The following is a 19,197-nucleotide window of genomic DNA, read 5'->3' as shown; positions in this document are numbered from 1 at the left end:
AGTAGAATGTCTATTTTTAAGTATATAGAGGAAATAGATCATAATTATGATTCATAGTCATTTTTTTATTTTAAGATAATTTTCTGAGCATAATACTCACTATTTGTCAGATAAGGAAAAGCGCTCATTTCAATATTCTAATTTTATAAAATATAAGATTTAATTATATTTGTATTACTATGTGTAAATCCTTCAAGTTTTACACAAATTATACGAGGAGTTAACGTGAAGTGTTTTCAGCATTGTTCCTCTACTATCTGAAAAGACCAGAAGTTTCTTTAAAAAAATTATTGACATTGTCTACACCCCTTTATATTATCCAGTGTTGGAGAACACATTTGCTTGCATGTTTTTTTTAAATCTTAATCACAAGTACATTTAAAAGGAGTAATACTTTTAAAATGTGAATAGAGACAATGCCTTAGAACCCAGACTGAAGAGAACAGAACTAATGAAGAGTTGACACCATTGAGGTGTGGCTGGCATTGTTTGCCAGAATCCCACACTGCAATATGCAAATCTGGAAATCTCTTTCCGTTTGATTTCCACCTTTGGTCCTGAAAGGCTCAAACTTTTCCAGCTCCTGTACTCTTCAATGAAAGTCTGTCAATAGACGATGGATTGATGCACCCATTTCAAGCAGTTTCTGTAGCTTATGAGTCACATACTAGACATGCTTAAATGTTGGATATGTAAATGAATGAAGTATGTTGCTGGATGCATGGTAGCCATTTATCATATGTATCTTACTAAAGTTTTACATTTTATTCTACTTTTAAGATGAGAACAAGTTTAACCAAAATTGTATGTTCTCAACATACATCTAGAAAAAAAAACAAAACAAAATGAACAAAACAGATATGGATACAACTGAGTCATATACAATGCAATTAGAATAAAGTAATTAATCAAAGTGTGCTGCTCAAAATTTTCTAACTTAGGAACATTAGAACCAGATTCTAAATAATTAATTTTTTTTAAAAAATGTGTGTTTACATAAATTTAAATGTAGAAAATTTTTATACTGTAACTAGTATGTTCTCTTTAACAAAATTGGATCTATAGCCGAAAAACTATGTGTATATATAAAAGTATGTAGATGGTCTGGGAGTTTTCTTTGCGAATGTGCCACAGGTTTCTGCATTGACAATCAAGGTGAGATAAGGAAGGCCTTAGTGTTTATCTCTCTGGCTTCTGATAGGAACCATGAGTCAGATATAAGTAGAATGATATAAGTAGGCTTTTCTCTTGTTGTCTAAAGAGGACCTATCTGCTAAAGAGCTCAAGGATGCAAGAAGCATCTATAAGATAGAATTTTCTCAGTTTTAGTGGTTATTTATTGATTTTTAACTAATTAATTTTAAAAATTTTGATAATTAAAATTGAAGTTATTTGCAATTGATAAAAATGATATTTTAGATTTTTTTTTTTGGTCGAGCCATAGTGACCTGCGACTTCTTGTAGTAACTTTTTTAAGGATATTTGTGTCAGGGGTGTGCTTTATTTTGTAACTTCCCAAGGTCTACAAGCTTTGGAGTTCTAGTTGTCAATTTCACAGGGACTGTTCCTACTATGGACAGCAGTGGATATAAGTATATAAAATAGCATCCATTGATGAAAGTATAAAATAATGTGAAAAAATGTAATTGAACAATTTGACGATTATGGGATATTACATTTTTTTTGAAGTTGAAAAGCACGACACAATCAACATGATGTGCTTGGGAGCACCCTTCTCTCCTTGAGTGTCCATAAACCTAATTATTTCTTTCAAAAATGATTTGATTAAAATATTGTACCATTTCCCTTTCTCTCCCTTCCCTCCAACCCTTTACATGCCCCCTCTAACTTACTTACAAATTCATTGTCTCTTTTGAATTATTACCATTATATACTTGTACAAATATTTGTAAATAAATATGCAACTTCAGCCTACTAAGTCTGCTCATTGTTGCTTGTATGTATATGCTTTTGGGGCTGACAACTTCTTATTGGGTAAGTAAATAGAGGATTCATCTCAGGGGAAAATTAATTCTCTCCTAGTAGTGGTTGTAGTAGCTTTTAATCCAGGAATAGATCATATCTTAAACACATAATTATATTTTGTTCTATTATCCAACAAAAATACTATAGAAAATATTTAAATTGACTTTGGACCCTCATTAGTCTTCAGAAGTTGAGTCATCCAGGAAGTCTAGTGACTTGCAGAGTATATACTCTACACATCTTCCTCTAGCCTAGGTTCTCCTTTGGTGAAGAAATTTTGTGTTTCCTTTTTGACTTACTGGGGGAAGCACCTATATAGATGTTTTAGCACTTAGGTTTAAACAAAAGAACAAATAAACAGAATGGAAAATTTTATATATTGCAGGGTAAAAATAATGTGTCTTTATAGTTATAATTTGTGCTCCATTTTTAATGAAGTAAAATATTAATTTGCTCATATCCATATCAAACAAATACCTATTACATAGCAATTGACCACTGCTTGCTTGTTTCAATAACTTCCTGCAAAGTAATAATCTTCCTCTATTCTAATATTGTAAATATATCTCTATCTCATTTTTAATTTATGGCAAAACCAAGACCTGCATTTGAATAACTGTGGCTAATAGTAGTTTTCTTTTCTTTTTGTAACATCATGCCATCTAGTTTTTATCATGTGTTTACTTCGGAACTCCAAGTGACAAGTTTCTCTTCCTTTGTTTATTTTAATTTTTATTTTTCACAAGTGTCTGCTGTGATTCGTATGCATCTCTGTCAAACCAGAATTAGAAAAAAATAATCAAATCTGGACCAGACAAAAAAGTTGCATCTAGACAGTAATTGTTGTAGGAACTTAGTACTCTATAACAGTGAAAATTCTGTTTGATGCATACATTCAAAGTTAATAAAGACTACATCTACTTTGGTGAATAAAATATCCTAAAGAGAATACTTGGCCAAAAGCTGACATTTTTTGTCATATATAGTGCTTGATAGTCAGTGCTATATATGGATCTATAAATGAATAAAACATTTCAGATATTTACTGTGCAAGATGAAGTTCTAAGGCAAAAAAGTAACATGTATATATTCCTTAATATAGTCCTTAACAGTAGAAACAAAGTAACATACACACACACACACACACACACATACACACACACACAGAGAGAGAGAGAGAGAGAGAGAAAGAGAGAGAGAGAGAGAGAGAGAGAGAGAGAGAGAGAGAGAGAGAGAGAGGATTCTTAACAGTAGAAACAAAGTAACGTATATATAGTCCTTAACAGAGTAGAAATAGACATGAGAGAATTCTTTACATAGTTAAAAAAATAAAAGAAGAAAGAGACCTTTGACACTAAAATATTTCTTTAATAATCTTGTTAAATAGAGATGTTACTTAGGTATCTCAGGTAACTATTTGGGAACAATTTTAGTCCCACTCAGTGATTAAATGTTCCTGTTGCTCTTTCATAACTACGGGGTTCAATTTTCAGCACCTACATGGTAACTCAAAACCATCTGTCAACCCATTTTCAAATGCCTAAACAGGCATGAACCTGTTCCTCATACATAGAGGCAGGTAAAATAATTATACATATAAAGTAAAATAATTTTAAAAGCCACAAATATCACTTTTATCAGTCAGAATGAAATGATTTCTGCCTTTCAGCTTACCTTTGTGCACATAAACAGGCAACATAGAACCTCGAAATAAAAATTAATGCTCATATCTAATTATTCCTAAAGATTGATTTGTAATTTGAAGAAAGAATTACTTAAATAAATCGAAGACATAACTGTCTTTTATATCCTTTATGTGTCTTGAACATTAGTGGGTCATTTGGCTGACTTGTCAGGTTATGAAAAAAGTTGGCAGTTTAATTATTCTTGGGGAAGGATGTTCAATAAAATTTCTACCTATTTTCCATAGCCAAGTGGCTGCATTTAAAATTTGTCAGGTCAGCAACATCTAAACTCCTTGCATTGTTCTTTTGTGCTTCATTTTTTGCATTCAGAGCACCAAGGAGAAAATAATACTCTAACCATTTTATGTGGATATAAAGTCTAGAATATATTTTGGGGGTGAATATAACAAGGCCAAGGTAGAGTGAAAAACTTGATGTTGTAAAATTGCATTTTACTTTCAAATTTGAATTTTTGGTGGATGGAAAGTTGGATAGTATCAGAAAAGTGCTATATTTTAATTCTTAGAAATTCAGAGCACTCTGCAGTCAGCCTCAGTAACAGATGTCTTTTTCTCTTCTTCACTTGTTTTTCAGATCGGTTCGTAGTGCTTGCAAACAATAATTTGCAGATCCTCAACATCAATAAAAGTGATGAAGGTATATACAGATGCGAAGGACGAGTGGAGGCTAGGGGAGAGATTGACTTCCGGGATATCATTGTTATTGTTAACGGTAAGCCATAAATTATTTGTGTACAATCTGTTATTTATTTTAGCAATGTTTGTTCAAAGGGAAACTATAAAGTCAACAATGCATAATTTATAATAAATGTCATCCATCTATACATATGAGAATGTACCAACTTTTCTAGTGGCGTTTGCTGTATTTCATGAAAACTTACAGACACATTCTTAGATGCCCTCACTTTTCAGTATGTCGATTAGCTTTTGTCAGGTGTGTCAGTGAATGAATGCGAAATGGAACATAGTGATATCTTAGATTAGATTGATATGTAGAATTCTATGATGTATCCCTTGATTTTTCATTATTTGCATTTTTCAACATTAATAATTGAGTTAATATTTTTACTTTCTATTGATCAAGGATCCCAAAAAATAAAGTTTATGAAATAGCAATATCTCATCCAAGTTGCTTCTCATACCATACAAACTTCCTGGTTAAGTAGAACTTATATAGAATTATTTTTGCCTTCAATTTTTTTATAATTACTGTCTAAGAGATATCCATGCTATCTCCTTAATATTTCTCAAATATACTTCATTTCCTACCATCAAGTTTTTCATGCTTAAAATGTGCTTTTAATAGTTTTCTCCTTCCACTGAGAAATCTCCACTCATAACTTGGTTCTATCTCTCTCTCCACCATAGATTGCAATGTTAATAACCATTAAGAGTTTTGTATGCTATTCAGGAAAAAAAAAACAAGAATATTTACTTCTAATACAAGACAATTCTTTTGAAGAGCCTCTATCCTGATGTTTATGTCAATAGAAAGAAACAACAAAAACAAAATCATAATACAAAACTTATTGATAATAAGAGTATAAATATTATTTGATATTCAATGCAAATAATTGATTTCAATTCAACAAAAACAAATTTAATGATTAATATTTTAATTTGCATATACATATAATATTATGTTTTATCATATACAGAAAAATATTTACTTCCTATAAGGTGGCTATCTAGAATAGTTTTACTGTATGTGAATGAGAATGCATTTATATACAATATGTAAAACATATGAACTTATGGGTGATTGGTGATTAATTTTTTTGTTTACAGATCCACTGGTTTTTCAAGCTTCTTCTATTTAGGATTTAAGAAAACTTACATAAAAGTAATTCATTAAATCATTGCAATTCCTCTTCCTTTCTGAGCACAAGACAAATCACCATGAGTTAATACATATAGAGTTCTTTAAAATTGCCAATTTATATACAGCAATACATGATTATTACATAGTACTCTATAACTATGTATATATACATATATTATTAACTAAAATGTTAAGTTAATTATATTGTTAAAAAGTACATATCACATACTGAGGATAATATGTTAATATTTTATTGTTCATGATCATACAATGTTACTTACTGTATTGTTGTGAATTTTAGTTTATTCTGATACTGTAATCTGTTCTGATACTATGATATATTCATTCTGATGGAAAGATTATTGGTATACTGTATTCATCTCAATAATATTAATTTAAAACTTCAACTTTATCACATGAATTCCTCACTAAAGTAGAATCTTTTTTTTTTTTTTGATTTTTCTAGACAGGGTTTCTCTGTGTAGCCCTGGCTGTCCTGGAACTCACTCTGTAGACCAGGCTGGCCTCGAACTCAGAAATCCGCTTGCTTTGCCTCCCAAGTGCTGAGAGTAAAGGTGTGCACCACTATTGCCTGGCTAAAGTAGAATCTTAAGTTCTGTTTTCTTATTCTTATTTATTTAAGAGTCTACAATAAAGTAAATAAAGGGAAATATTATTTCAGGCCATGAAAACAGTCAAGCAGATAAGACTTTTACATCTCTGATTGACGACACAAACATCAGTTCCATATCTCTTTCCTATACAGACTCAGCTAAAAACTGATATTCTCTGCATGCACAATGCTAACATGTTTTCCATTTACAGTCACAATGTCTTATGTTTTCAAGTAACTGGAACGGCTTTTCTGCAATATAACTGTTTACAAATTTCAATATTGATTGCTTCTGCATGTGAGTGGTACATTTGGACCCTGTCAAGGAGATGCAGTGACGAACTCCACCAGATAGCTGTGATTTTTCACTTACATGTTCGTTGACTTATCTGGGAAATACATTTTATTCAAACTTATAGATTCTTCTATTTATTGGTGTCTCTAGATCTTGAGATTCTCAGAAAAATTTTCCTGTGTGTGTCTGTCTTTGTTTCAATTTTCTGACTGTGCCTGACCTCTCAAAGATTTTTCATTGGGTAATTTAAGATTTCAAAAAATTTAAAAAATTAAAGTGTAACTTTTTCACTGAATATCTTCATTTTCTTAAATTTCAGATTCAACTCTTGTTTTATGATTATATTCCAATTAATATTCTGATATTATAAATGTATGTTATTATATAATTTTATTTTTATATATAAATTTATATAATGATACTATTTCTCAGTTAATTATAAGCAATATACCCCATATTATTATAGCTCTTATTTATGTTGTACTTATGTTAGTCTTGAATGACAGTTGGGCAGTTGTGGCGCACGTCTTTAATCTCAGCACTTGAGATGCAGAGGTAGGCAGATTTCTGAATTCGAGGCCAGCCTGGTCTACAGAGTGAGTTCCAGGACATCCAGGACTACACAGAGAAACCCTGTCTTGAAAAACAAAAAAAAATGATGACACAAATATATTTATATAATAACCTGTGGACCATATTGGAGAAATGAATATGAATTCACAGATTATATATAGGTGCAGAGACATAATGCTAATTTTAAAAGACTATTTCTGAAAAATGGAATTTGCAATTTGTTTTTTAAACAAGTCATGTTTGTCAAGTCAAGATGTAAAGATTCCCAAATAGTTTTAGTGAATAGTCCTGGCAAACATTTTAGATTATATATATCACCAAGGTATAAGCTGGGAAAAGAGTGATTGCTTGCTATTCAGAAAAAATTTAGTAATGAAAAAATGTGATTTATTAGAAATGAGAGAGAATAATAAGGCTGTAGACAAATACAGAATCATAAAGAAAAAGGAAAAATTGGTCATGAATATGAGCATAGCAAAGCAACTGTGACTAGAATACACTATTTTCAAAAAATGGAGATAATGTCAGTATTGGATGGATTGGGTATGTCTTGAAAAACTTACCGTGTTCTCTGGCATAGTTGTTTCAGTGAGAAAAAGGTATTGCAGAAGAGTAGAAAGCTCTCAGTAGGAGAGAGGGAGGGCATTGTAGTAAGTAATTGGAGCCCATACTAATGGAGAAGAAAATGAATAAGAAAGGATATAATTAAGCATTATACTAACAATGATACATAACACTTGCTAAAAATAAAGGGTCATTTTCAGTTACCTAGTACTAAATTCTTGGTTTCCCGTTTAGCAGAAGCTAACAGAGTCTAACAAGGTGTGAATTTAATATTTCTGCTCAATTTGACAATTATATACTTACAGAACACATTAAATGGAATACTATTATTTAAGTAGCTTAGATTGAATTTAGCATAAATGTACATGTACATTCACTGAACGGCAGACATAGTGATTGCATTCCTTTTGTGATCATATCATGATTAACTGTTTAATATCCTTTAAAATCTTTCAGAAGAACATCATGGAAATATATTGAATGTGTTTACAAGATTTTCTATAAAGTCTTTAAAATTTGTAACTAGATAATTATGTTGTGCATATACACAAATCATAGTTGCACTCTTTAAAATGAACCCAATATTATTTTCTGTGCCTTAATCAAAAATTCTGACCTATCTGATTTCCAGCTTTCTATCACTACTCAGAAAATATTTTTAGGTATAAAAGAACAGGAGAGTATAAACTCAAAATGTAAAAGTCAGTACAAGGTTATTCATATAAAAATGATGTTCCTTATTTTCTAAATCTTTTGTAAATTCACAAAAATGACCCGCTAACCACAGATTCAAATTTGGGGTAATGGAGATAGCAACAATTCAGGTTGAATGAAAATTATCAAGAAATAGAACTTTAAGGCAATTTTATGTTACTCTTCTTTCAAATGCCACAATCAACAGCAGATGATAATGGCTGGGTATATTTGTGAAAGTGAGTGTCCAGCTGTAGAGTGTAGTTTTCATCAATGATCATTGATAATCATGGAACTATGATCTCTGCATTTATGTCTATATGAACTCATTGCTGTCTGGCAAGAAAATGAGGAATAGTACTTTCAAGTTCAATGAAGTGACCATTTTCTTTATAAGCTGCAGCAAATGTCATAGAATCTAAGCATCAATACATAAAAAGACAGGATACAGCACCGTAAAATTGTCAATATTATAACTGAATCAACCATGAAGACAGCGAGTAATAATAAAGCAAATTTAAGGTTATAATTTATGAGAGAATTGTTAATAATAGTATGTAAAATACAATGTATAACCTAGGCCTAGTGCAAGAAATATATATTTATTTAGATCAATCTAATTCCAAATTTGTTATTTTACCCATCAATTCTATTCAATTCCCCAAATTAGAAGTCTGGCAATATAAAAGATAGCTTTTATCTAGCCTGTGTTTTATGGATTTTTCTCATGATAAAATTTGGTTATATGGGTGAATATGTGGATATGTGGGTATGTAGTTATAGAAAATAAATATGATTAAAAAATTGTCTGTACTCACATAAGTGATTTTCATGAGGAGATAGCAATCTTAGGACATTTCTTCTCATATATCTAAATTTTAGAGATTCAGTTGAGTACACTTAGAGTAAACTTCTGCTTATCAATATTTGTAAGTATTCATCTGTTCTAGCTAGTATTATTTCAACTTCAACGAGCTAGAGTCACCAGAAAGGAGAGAACCTCTACTGAGAAAATTCCTCCACAAGGTCTATGTGTAAGATGTTGTCTTAAGTAGTAAGTGATTGTTGGAGGATGGGCCAGCATATTATGGCTGATGTCATCTCTGGGATGTTAGTTCTGAGTTCTATAAAAAAGCATGCTGAGGAAGCCATGGGTAGCAAGCTTGTAAGCTGCACCCCTCCACAGACTCTGCATCAACTCCTGCTTTCTTCAGGCTCCAGCCTAACATTCAGTGATAGACTACCAAGGGCAAGTGTAATTCAACTAAACCCTTTCTTCTACAACTTGATATTGGTTATGATGTTTCATTGTCGCAATATGAATCCTAACTAACTAAAGCCAGTATCATAATAATTAGGTATTTAGTGATTGCTGTAAAAAATCTGACCATGTTCTTTTGGAGAGGATTGCAGAAGGACTTTGAAATTCATGCAAGAAAAGCCATTGAATGTTCATTGCTTGGTGAGCTGTTTGACAGGAGCTTGGAAGATAAGAATGTTCAGGACAACGAAAATTAGGGATTGGCTTATGATGCTTTAAAAGGATGTTTAAAAATTCTATCAAGGTCATTCATTATTTTTGAATTTGTATTCTGGTTAACTGGGGATCATTTGACTGTAATCAACAAGATACCATAACTACTAAAGTGAAATCTTTGCTTTGCTGGAGTAGTCAATGTTGATCTGATGGAGGTGAAGAGACTAGCCTCATTGAGGTGAGATCTGGGAAAATTTTCCCAGAATCAGCATGTATGGTTCAGTGCTGGCAGCCAAACTTGCTAGTGTAAAAGTCACAAAGATTGAACTGGTTTGAAGGAATAAAGAGATCATGAAAAACATCAGAGGACTGACATTGTGAGAAGCTTGGAGGGGCATTGGTGCAGGTACAGTCTCAGTTACACTTGGTGGCACTGTATTCAAAGGATCATGCATAGAATTGGAGGCATGGTGCCATGTACAGAGCCTAGGAGAGGTGATTGGGGAAAGTGCAGCCCAATTGCAGAGGACCCCAATGTTCTGAAGAGTCAAAGAACATAGGATGAAAATCAAGTACATTGACAGCTTGTGGAGTGGACCCAACTGGAGCCTAGAAGATAAGCAGCGTGTGTTGCAGTTGGCAGGAGTGGGGAAGGGACCCAAGTCATTTGGAGAATCTCAGAAGATTGTGAATGAATCAGATTATTGGAGTTTGATTTTGTATTGTTCATACTGTGACTGTGCACTGGTTGTTCTCTCAAGTATTTCATTTATTTTTGATTTATTGGGATCTCACTGTTGAGAAACAAAATTTTATAAGAAATTAGATTTTGAAGAAACTGAATTTTTAAGGATGTGAGACTTTTAAAACTTGCAAAATTTTATATTTTGATGTTCATATTAATGTAAGCTCTTTGGGTTGATTAAGAAGGAAAGGTTGGGGCTTACTAATGATGTGTATGGATGTCAAATTGGTAGGAATCAGTTTTCTGGCTAGTTTTATCTCAACTTGCATTTGGCATCTAGACTTTAGTCTGTGTTTCCTCTCTAGAAAGCTATTCATACTTTATTCTAATAATTATGTAAATTCCTCTTCATGACACCTTATTCTCCTAGCTCTATTTTTTCTTTTTCTTTTTCTTTTTTTTCTGATGACTAACTGATTGAAATGGCTTCTCACCCTCCAGAGGGTATACACGTTTAAAAATTTTATTTGAAAGGAAAGGATGAGGTATGACAGATAGGAAGAATGCAAGACTCTCAGGGGCCCAATTTGCGCAGAAAATGCCTTGTCTGCAGTGTCACCCAACATCTGAGCGAAACAGCTCAGTGAAATCCTTACTGAACTTCAAGAAAAGGTATGGGATTACTTAAGACAGGTGAAAACTCCCCATGCAGGTAATGATCTCAAGGCTTGCTAAGGGAATTTTCTTGTGCATCACATTTTCCAAGGCTTTTTTTTTTTTAAGGTAAAAACTCAAGTGACAGCCTTCCCAGGATCTTTGTCAACACAGGATTTTCCAACTGAATTGTAAATCAGTTCTCTCCACATAACCTCTAACAGTGAATCTTTCAAATGATTTGAAATTATTCATTTATATACCAAGTATTCCCACAGATTTGACTGTGATCAAACGTTAGACAAGTATGCTCCATTTTCTGTATACTTTTTAAAATCACATAATAGAACTATTTCAATTTCACCATTATTATTTGATAATGTTAGATCTTACCAATTTTCCTAGGTAAACTTTACTTTGAAATTCAGTGCAAAACTGGTTCTTACAGTATATAAATTGAATGCAATATTCAAATTAAATGTAAAACAGGGTCTATTGCTTCTTCATCATATTGATAGGTAGCAGTTAATAATATGTACTAAATATCCCATGTTTATTCTCGTTTACAAAATTAGAGAACACAGGAATAGGTTTGATAGTAAAACAGAAAGGAAATACTGATTTTCTGACACTGATGATCGTTCAGATCTTGGAAGTATATGTCAAAAATAACTGACTATAAATATTTACATTATTTTAAGCAATGAGCTGGACTTCAAATGAAAATTTAACATTGCTTTGCTTATGTCTATCATTTAATAAATTGAATGTGTTAAATTCTATATATCCTTTGAGGATTAAAAACAGTTTCTATTAAATAACAGTTTAGCTTGATTATCTCTGTTCAGGGATCTGGATGTGCATATGTACAATCTTTTGTACAATGTACAGTACTTAAGTACAATCTCTAGCACCAATATGGTATCATGCAATTAACATTAACTCATGCCAAAGATGTCCAATGCTGTCTTACAGCAATGAAGGTAACACCATTAGTAAACATCTATAGCATTTTAAGAATGCAAAATAAATTTTGAGACTTTTGGCATCATATTTATTAGAAAAGTCTACTAAGAAATTATATATTAGCTCCAAATAAAATACACTTTAAATAAAATTTTATGTGGAGAATCCCCACAATTGCAAAGCAGAAACTTATGCAAGTCAAAAGCTGTACTGATAGGGCAGGAACATGGCTCAGTGGAAAAATGTTCTTATCACCAAGTCTGAAGACATGAGTTTGGTCTATGAGACATACAAAGTAGAAAAAAAAAACTGACTCCCTTAGGATTCCCATTGACATCCACACTCACTCCAGGGCATGAGCACATGGCGAAGCCTACACAAACAAATAAATAAATGTAATTAGAAAACTATAATGTTGGAGCTGAGCTATATGAACTTATATTAATGACCAAAGTGGAAGAAAAAAACCAACTCAACTATAAAAGCAAAAGGAAATACTTTGTTATGATTTGTTATTTTTTTCCTGGTATCAGATTAATCCATACTATCTAATAATTGGTCTTTAATACATGTTATTAAATTATCAATAAGACTATATTTTTGTTTGCTTACACTGTAACATAAGTGTGGATATCCTCATAACAAGTTCAATGTTATGTAAAACATGAGTAGTAATGTTCTATAGTCCAGGAAAGTTTATTGAAAATAAAATTATAGCAAATATTAAATAGCTTAAGTCTGTTAGCAGCAGCATCAGAAAGAGGAGGAGGAGGAGGAGGAGGAGGAGGAGGAGGAGGAGGAGGAGGAGGTGGAGGAACTGAAAAGCTCTCTTCATCCTCCAAATATTTCTATTTAGAGAAATATCCTAGCAGGATTTCTGTTGAAAATTAGTTTTCGGTATTATGACAAAATATGCATTACTATAATAGAAATAATTTAACCATTCCTTCAAATGAATGTATAAATAGTGGATGGTAAAGCAACCATGCCAATAGAATGTTGCAACTCTCAGCCTTCCTCAGAGTAGACTCTTTAAGCAGTGCATAGTGGTGAATACAGAGAGCCAAAACTGGTGGAAGTTCATAGAATAAATGACCTTTGGATGGTGAGCCATGAAAGGAACATCTCCTTTCTACTCCTACTCCCTCCAAAGCTTAGTAATACCATGGGAACACAGTAGAAAATGTTAAGAGTCACAGAGTTGGCAAGATCACTGCAAAATATCTTCTTCTCATGGCATGACTATTGCACCCATGAACTCACAAAACCAGCTCACTGTCCAGAAAAAATAGCATGAAAAAAGTAATTCTAAGTGTTATTCTAAGACAGGAGCATACCTAGCACAAAGGTAAACTAATTGTTTGTCCAGTGACAAAAATGTCCTGAAAACATGCATACAAGTAACAGATAAACACAACAAGTTATATTAAGGAATACATATATTATATATGAATATATATGAATACATATGAATATATCTGAATATATTCTTCCATATATAGACAGATATAGATAGATATAGATAGATATAAATAGATATAGATATAGACATAGACATAGACATATAGACATAGATGAGACAGAGATAGAGATAGAGATAGAGATAGAGATAGAGAGAGAGAGAGAGAGAGATAGAGATAGAGATATGTAGTGAAACCTAATGAAAAAGATATGAAGGAGAGTGGAGAGAGATATATAGGGAAATTGGAAAGAGAATAAAGAAGAGCAAATTTTGTAAATTACGTTATAATATCAAAAATAAATTAAAAAGACGAAAACTCTAATGTGCTTCATTTAATGTTCATTCACAAGAAAGAAAATTCAAGTAGTAGGTTATATGGTAAAAGTATTAACATGTCTATAGTTACAATAGGAAGAAAATGAGACAAAAATGTCTTAGAGTTAAGACTATGTCCTTAGAGTTAAGAATTGCTAGCTATAAAAGTCCATCTTAGGGATACTAGTAATTATTATAATGCTGCTTCATGTAAAAGTATGCTCCCTATACCTAACCTCTTAAAGGCAAAGTTGTGAAGTAACGTGCTTCATTATTAATGTGTATATTATCTACTTTCCTCATTGTCAGTGGGACCAAGCCTCATCGATGGAGACATGCACACTACTGTAAAGATATGCCATTGTAATCCAGCATCTGTATGTGTATCTCTATAATGTCTAATCTATTACTATATTTTATAAGTACTACTCCATCATGTATACTTTAATGCCATGGGGTATGCACTGAGAACTAGATAAGGCTTTACTTTGAAATGAAGGCATGGCTATGGAAGTCTGTGGCTTGTTTATTGCAAACACTGCATTTCAGCCACAGTTTCAACACGATCAAAATGTGCAGCGTATACAGTTTCACAATGTAATTAGTTGGAAATTGAGGAAGCTTAATTTTAAAATTGAATTGTTCATGAAAATCTATTTTCATACTCTATAGCTGAAGCAGTTTCTCTCCATAAAATGTTTTATAGTTGTTTGAAGAAATTAAGTGTAGTTAATCAGAAAGAACATTATGTTTTGACACCTAATTTGAAAGCCCTGTCTTGAAACAGTGAATGATGGCCTATGGAATTACATAGACCCATAAGAACTCAAATAGGAAATCCATTTATGCTCAAAGTAGATTTCAGTATGGATTAAGTCAGTGCTCTTGTGTCTTTGCGTGAGACATATTTCACGCATTATATATGTTCACTAAAATACACAATTCATTGTTTAACAGATTGAGAAATACTAAACTAATAACACGGTGAATTATCCTATTAAGCATAAGAAAACATATCACTGACCTTAATTCTCCATAACCAGAAAGAAACTATGGAGATACAAAGCACTAAAAGGCAGTGGCAAGTTACTGTTGGTGCAGAATCCTAGTTGCAACTCTTTATGCTGTGTCCTTTCTCCTTCAGTTCCACCAGCAATCATGATGCCCCAGAAGTTCTTCAATGCTACTGCAGAGAGAGGAGAAGAGATGACCTTAACCTGCAAGGCCTCAGGCTCCCCAAATCCTACCATCTCTTGGTTCAGGTAAGTGAAAGCCCCTTGTCTTTTGGGTTGATGCTACTAAAGGACACAGACTAATGTTTGAAGTTGTAATTATTTAGACAGAAACAAAGATTGTCTTACCTCATTTAAAATTAAGGTTATCCAACACCAAATGATCATCCCTGAAAACATACACACAAGTAACATTATAGATGAAGTGGGGCATATTAAGGAATATATGTATAGACATATATGTTTGCATATACATAAATACATGTAAAACAATTAAAATGAGATCATGAATTTGAAAGAGAGTTTTACCTTTGTCTTCTTTTCTTGTGTTTGTCATCTTACTCTTCTTTGCTTGTTTTTTATTTTATGATTATTTTTAAATGCCTATGTTTTTCTAAGAAGAGAGAGTAAGAAGAGAAATGAATTTTAATGAGAGATGAAACGGAAGGGATCTGGGAGGAGTTTGGGGAGAGAAACCATAAGAGAACATATTGTATGAAAAAAATCTATTTTCTTTTTTTAAAATCGTTTTATTTGTTTACATTTCAAATGATATCCCCTTTCCCAGTTACCTCTCCACAGATTCCCCCAACTTACCCAACCCCATCTCCCCAGTCTTCTTTGCCTCTTTGAGGGTGCTGTTCCACCCATTCACTCACTCCTGCCTCATTGCTCTAGCATCTCCCTATGCTGGGTCATCAAGACTCCACAGGATAAAGAACCTTCTCTTTCATTCATGCCAGAAAAGTCCATCATCTACTACATATGTATCTGGACCCATTGCTCCCTCCATGTATACTCTTTGGTTGTTCAGTCCCTGGGAGCTCTGGGTGGCCCAGCTAATTGATATAATTCTTTATATGTGGTTGAGATACCCTTCAGCTCCTTCAGTCCTTCCCCTAACTCCTTCATTGGGATCCTCATGCTCAGTCTGATGGTTTTCTGTATCTGCAAATGTATTGATCAGGTGCTGATAGAACCTCTGAAGGAATAGCTATACAAGGTTCCTGTCAGCAAGAGATTCTTGAAATCAACAGTTATATGGGGGTTTGGTGACGGCAGATGGGACGGATCCCTAGGTGGGGCCATCTCTTTTCAATCAAAATAAAAAAGGAACAAGGAGACGCATATGGTAGATTTTGGAGGGAGAAAAGAATAAGAAGATGATGTAATTTACTATATTTCATAAATAATGAAAATTATAAAAAAGGTCTTATAATTCACTGTGTGTGTGCATGTTTGTGGTGTGTGTTTGTGTGTGTGTGTGTGTGTGTATGTACACATTCGTGTACATATCATGGTATGTTTATGGATATCAAAGGACAATATTCAAGAGCTTTTTTTTTCTTTCACCATGGAATCTGGAATGAATTTAGGGTTCCAGACACTTAGACTTCCAGACTTGTGGATACTTTGATGCTGTGAGGCATATTGCAAGCCCAAGGTGCCATCAATTTTCGGTTGACTGGACTAGATTGCATAGCCAATGAGTGCATCATGTGCATGTGCCCCATGCTATAATTTTTCTGAATGAAAGACTAATAGAGAATGTTTATGTATCTTTTGTGCACCCTTGGTACCATCACCCAGTTACTTATTGATGTTGATTGTTGAACCTAGAATAGGGTCTGTATTAAAATGGATGTATTAGCATTTTTATATGAAAATAGCTGTATATTGTCCTTTTGTGCTATATTGTAAAATAGTTATACAGATGAAATTTCAAGAAATTATCTTGAATTTTGCAAATACCTCAATTGCATTTTACAAAGCTATTCTATGACTATTTCACTATGTCTATTAAATTTTTAAAATGTACTATGACTTGACTATGACTAACCACATTTTATAGAACTCGATTGTCATTGATTATTGCTCAAAGAACTAAATCAAAGGCAATAGAGTTTAAAACTGGACAATCATGTATAGAGACATGAGAGTACAGTTTATGAGGCTGAGGAGATGCCTAAATCGATTAAGTGCTTACCTCAAAGGATGAGGTCCTGAGTAGGATTCTACTGTGTATCTCAAAATGCTGGTCATGTTGGTGCATAGTGTTAAAATCAATGCTAAATAGATAAATACACCAGGATCACAGACCATCACTGTCCAGCCTGTTTAGGCTAACAGATGAGGCCAATGCCAAACCATGTCCAGAAGCAAGTGATAACCTTGAATATGACACCTTGCTATATCTGATTTATCATGTATGCATACATGAACATTTCATACATATATGAAGGTATACATACAATAAATGTAAAAGTGAGTACAGTTTTTGTATGAACACTAAGATCTATTGCCATTGCTATACTTTATAAATGCTAAAGTTCAAGAAAAAAATCACAAAATTATTAGTCACATATACTCCATATATAAAAATATAATGTAGCAAGATTTAAGCTTTACAATTTAATTTAAGGAAAATAATAGGCAATAATACACTTCATTATGTCCTTTTAATCTTTGTCTGATAACAGATTTTCTTATCTTTGTCTTGTTTATGCTTTGAGTGTAATATGATCTAATAAGCCTAACACATCCATAAGCAAGATGATTGGAACTGATACATACAGATAGCAATTCTTTGTAGTAGTATTTTACTAGGATTTCCCATCTGACATTAGGCTACTAACTTCATGTGATCATGATGTATCTTAGAGATTGCTGATTTACCATAAGAAATCTTATAGAATCTCTGATGTGTTTTTATGTTATCTGACCCAAAGACTAAATAATAATCTAGAATGTGACACTCATGATTATGCATTCCCTGAAGTATTGGACAATTTAATTGGTTCACAGTTAATTTCGATAATTTATGTGAAATAAAAATAATATAAGAACTAGATGTGTTAAATTCAAAATATATTTATTTCTACACACACACACACTCACACACAAACACATTATTTTTTTCATCCATATACCTTCAAACACCATTTCTTGCTTATAATGGATATGAATAAATTGAAACAGATGCTATGCAGTTTGATCTAAAAATTGTATTGACAGAATAGGATCGTATTGTTTAAGCATTTGTAAAGATAAATTTACTTTCACTGAAAGACTTTTGTTTAATCCCATTTATCGGTAGTTATAAAAACATGTATCAAAACTATACAAATAAATTCTTGTAAGCAATGGGGAGTGTATTGGATGCACTTGGGGATGCAGAGGGCCTGCTGAATAGAGAAGGTGCACCCCAGTGATATGAGGGAAGCACCAGTATTAGTAACCGTGGATCATGTTAGACGATTCAGCATATTAGATGATGTGTTTAAACAGCAAAAGTACAGCCCTCTTGACAACAAAGCTGTGTTTGCTTGTGTGTACCTGTGATATCAGTGCAGGTGAGAAGAATGTCATGTGGACTCATGGGTCTCAGAGGTGAGTCAGTCTTCATTCAACATCCAATAAATGTAGGGGTGACCTATGCAAACTTAAATTTGTTTGAAGTCCCTGTCTCCAAATTCAGTTACCTGAATTGTTAGGGAGCTAGTGTTCAAACGGAGGCGTGATCATGAGCTGTTAGTTTACACAATACGGAAGAAACACAAAAGCTAAAAGTTGTCACACCGTGATAATTTCCACAGAGTAATCAGCAATACCTAGTAACATCTAAGCGCAGTGTCTTATGGCATGTATTTACAAAAATGTATTCATGATCTTTAATTTCATTAAAAGCCTAACATGACTTATTATTGGCCTTGCTATGTATTTAATCTCTGTATTATTATAGTTGTTAGTATACAGGCAATTCCATTATCCTGCTCTTAGGGACCTATCAGCAGGTTATGTCATCACCTGCTGCTGCCAGGTGCATCAAGTGTGTGCTACAGATAAAAGGATCCCACCCACTACAGAGTCTCCTCTCTTTCTGTCTCTCTGTCTCTCTGTCTCTGTCTCTGTCCCTTCCTCCCTTCCTCCCTCTCCCTCTCTCCCTCTTCCTCCTCCCTCTCCCTCCTCCCTCTCCCTCTCCCTCCTCCCTCCTCCCTCTCCCTCCTCCCTCTCCCTCTCCCTCCTCCCTCTCCCTCTCCCTCCTCCCTCCTCCCTCCCCCTCCTCCCTCCTCCCTCCCCCTCTCCCTCTCTCTCCTCTCTCCTCCCTCTCCCTCCTCCCTCTCCCTCTCTCTCCTCCCTCCTCCCTCTCCCTCC

The 19,197-nt window shown here is 33.4% G+C and overlaps 1 protein-coding gene across 1 annotated transcript in view; it reads left to right on the top strand.

The window, feature by feature from the left end:
- The window catches only part of Ncam2 (neural cell adhesion molecule 2), a 407,262-nt gene that overhangs the window by 235,716 nt on the left and 152,349 nt on the right, over positions 1-19,197 (top strand). Inside the window, exons 5-6 of the mRNA XM_028757240.1 lie at positions 4,266-4,403; positions 14,955-15,072. Coding sequence (XP_028613073.1) covers positions 4,266-4,403; positions 14,955-15,072 — 256 coding nt within the window. The remainder of the gene's footprint in view (positions 1-4,265; positions 4,404-14,954; positions 15,073-19,197) is intronic.

The sequence above is a fragment of the Grammomys surdaster genome, unplaced genomic scaffold (genome assembly GCF_004785775.1).
Source record: "Grammomys surdaster isolate TR1022 unplaced genomic scaffold, NIH_TR_1.0 126153, whole genome shotgun sequence".
Lineage (NCBI taxonomy): Eukaryota > Metazoa > Chordata > Mammalia > Rodentia > Muridae > Grammomys > Grammomys surdaster.
Note: the sequence above shows the minus strand (reverse complement) of the source record. Positions and strands in the feature narration are given on the sequence as shown.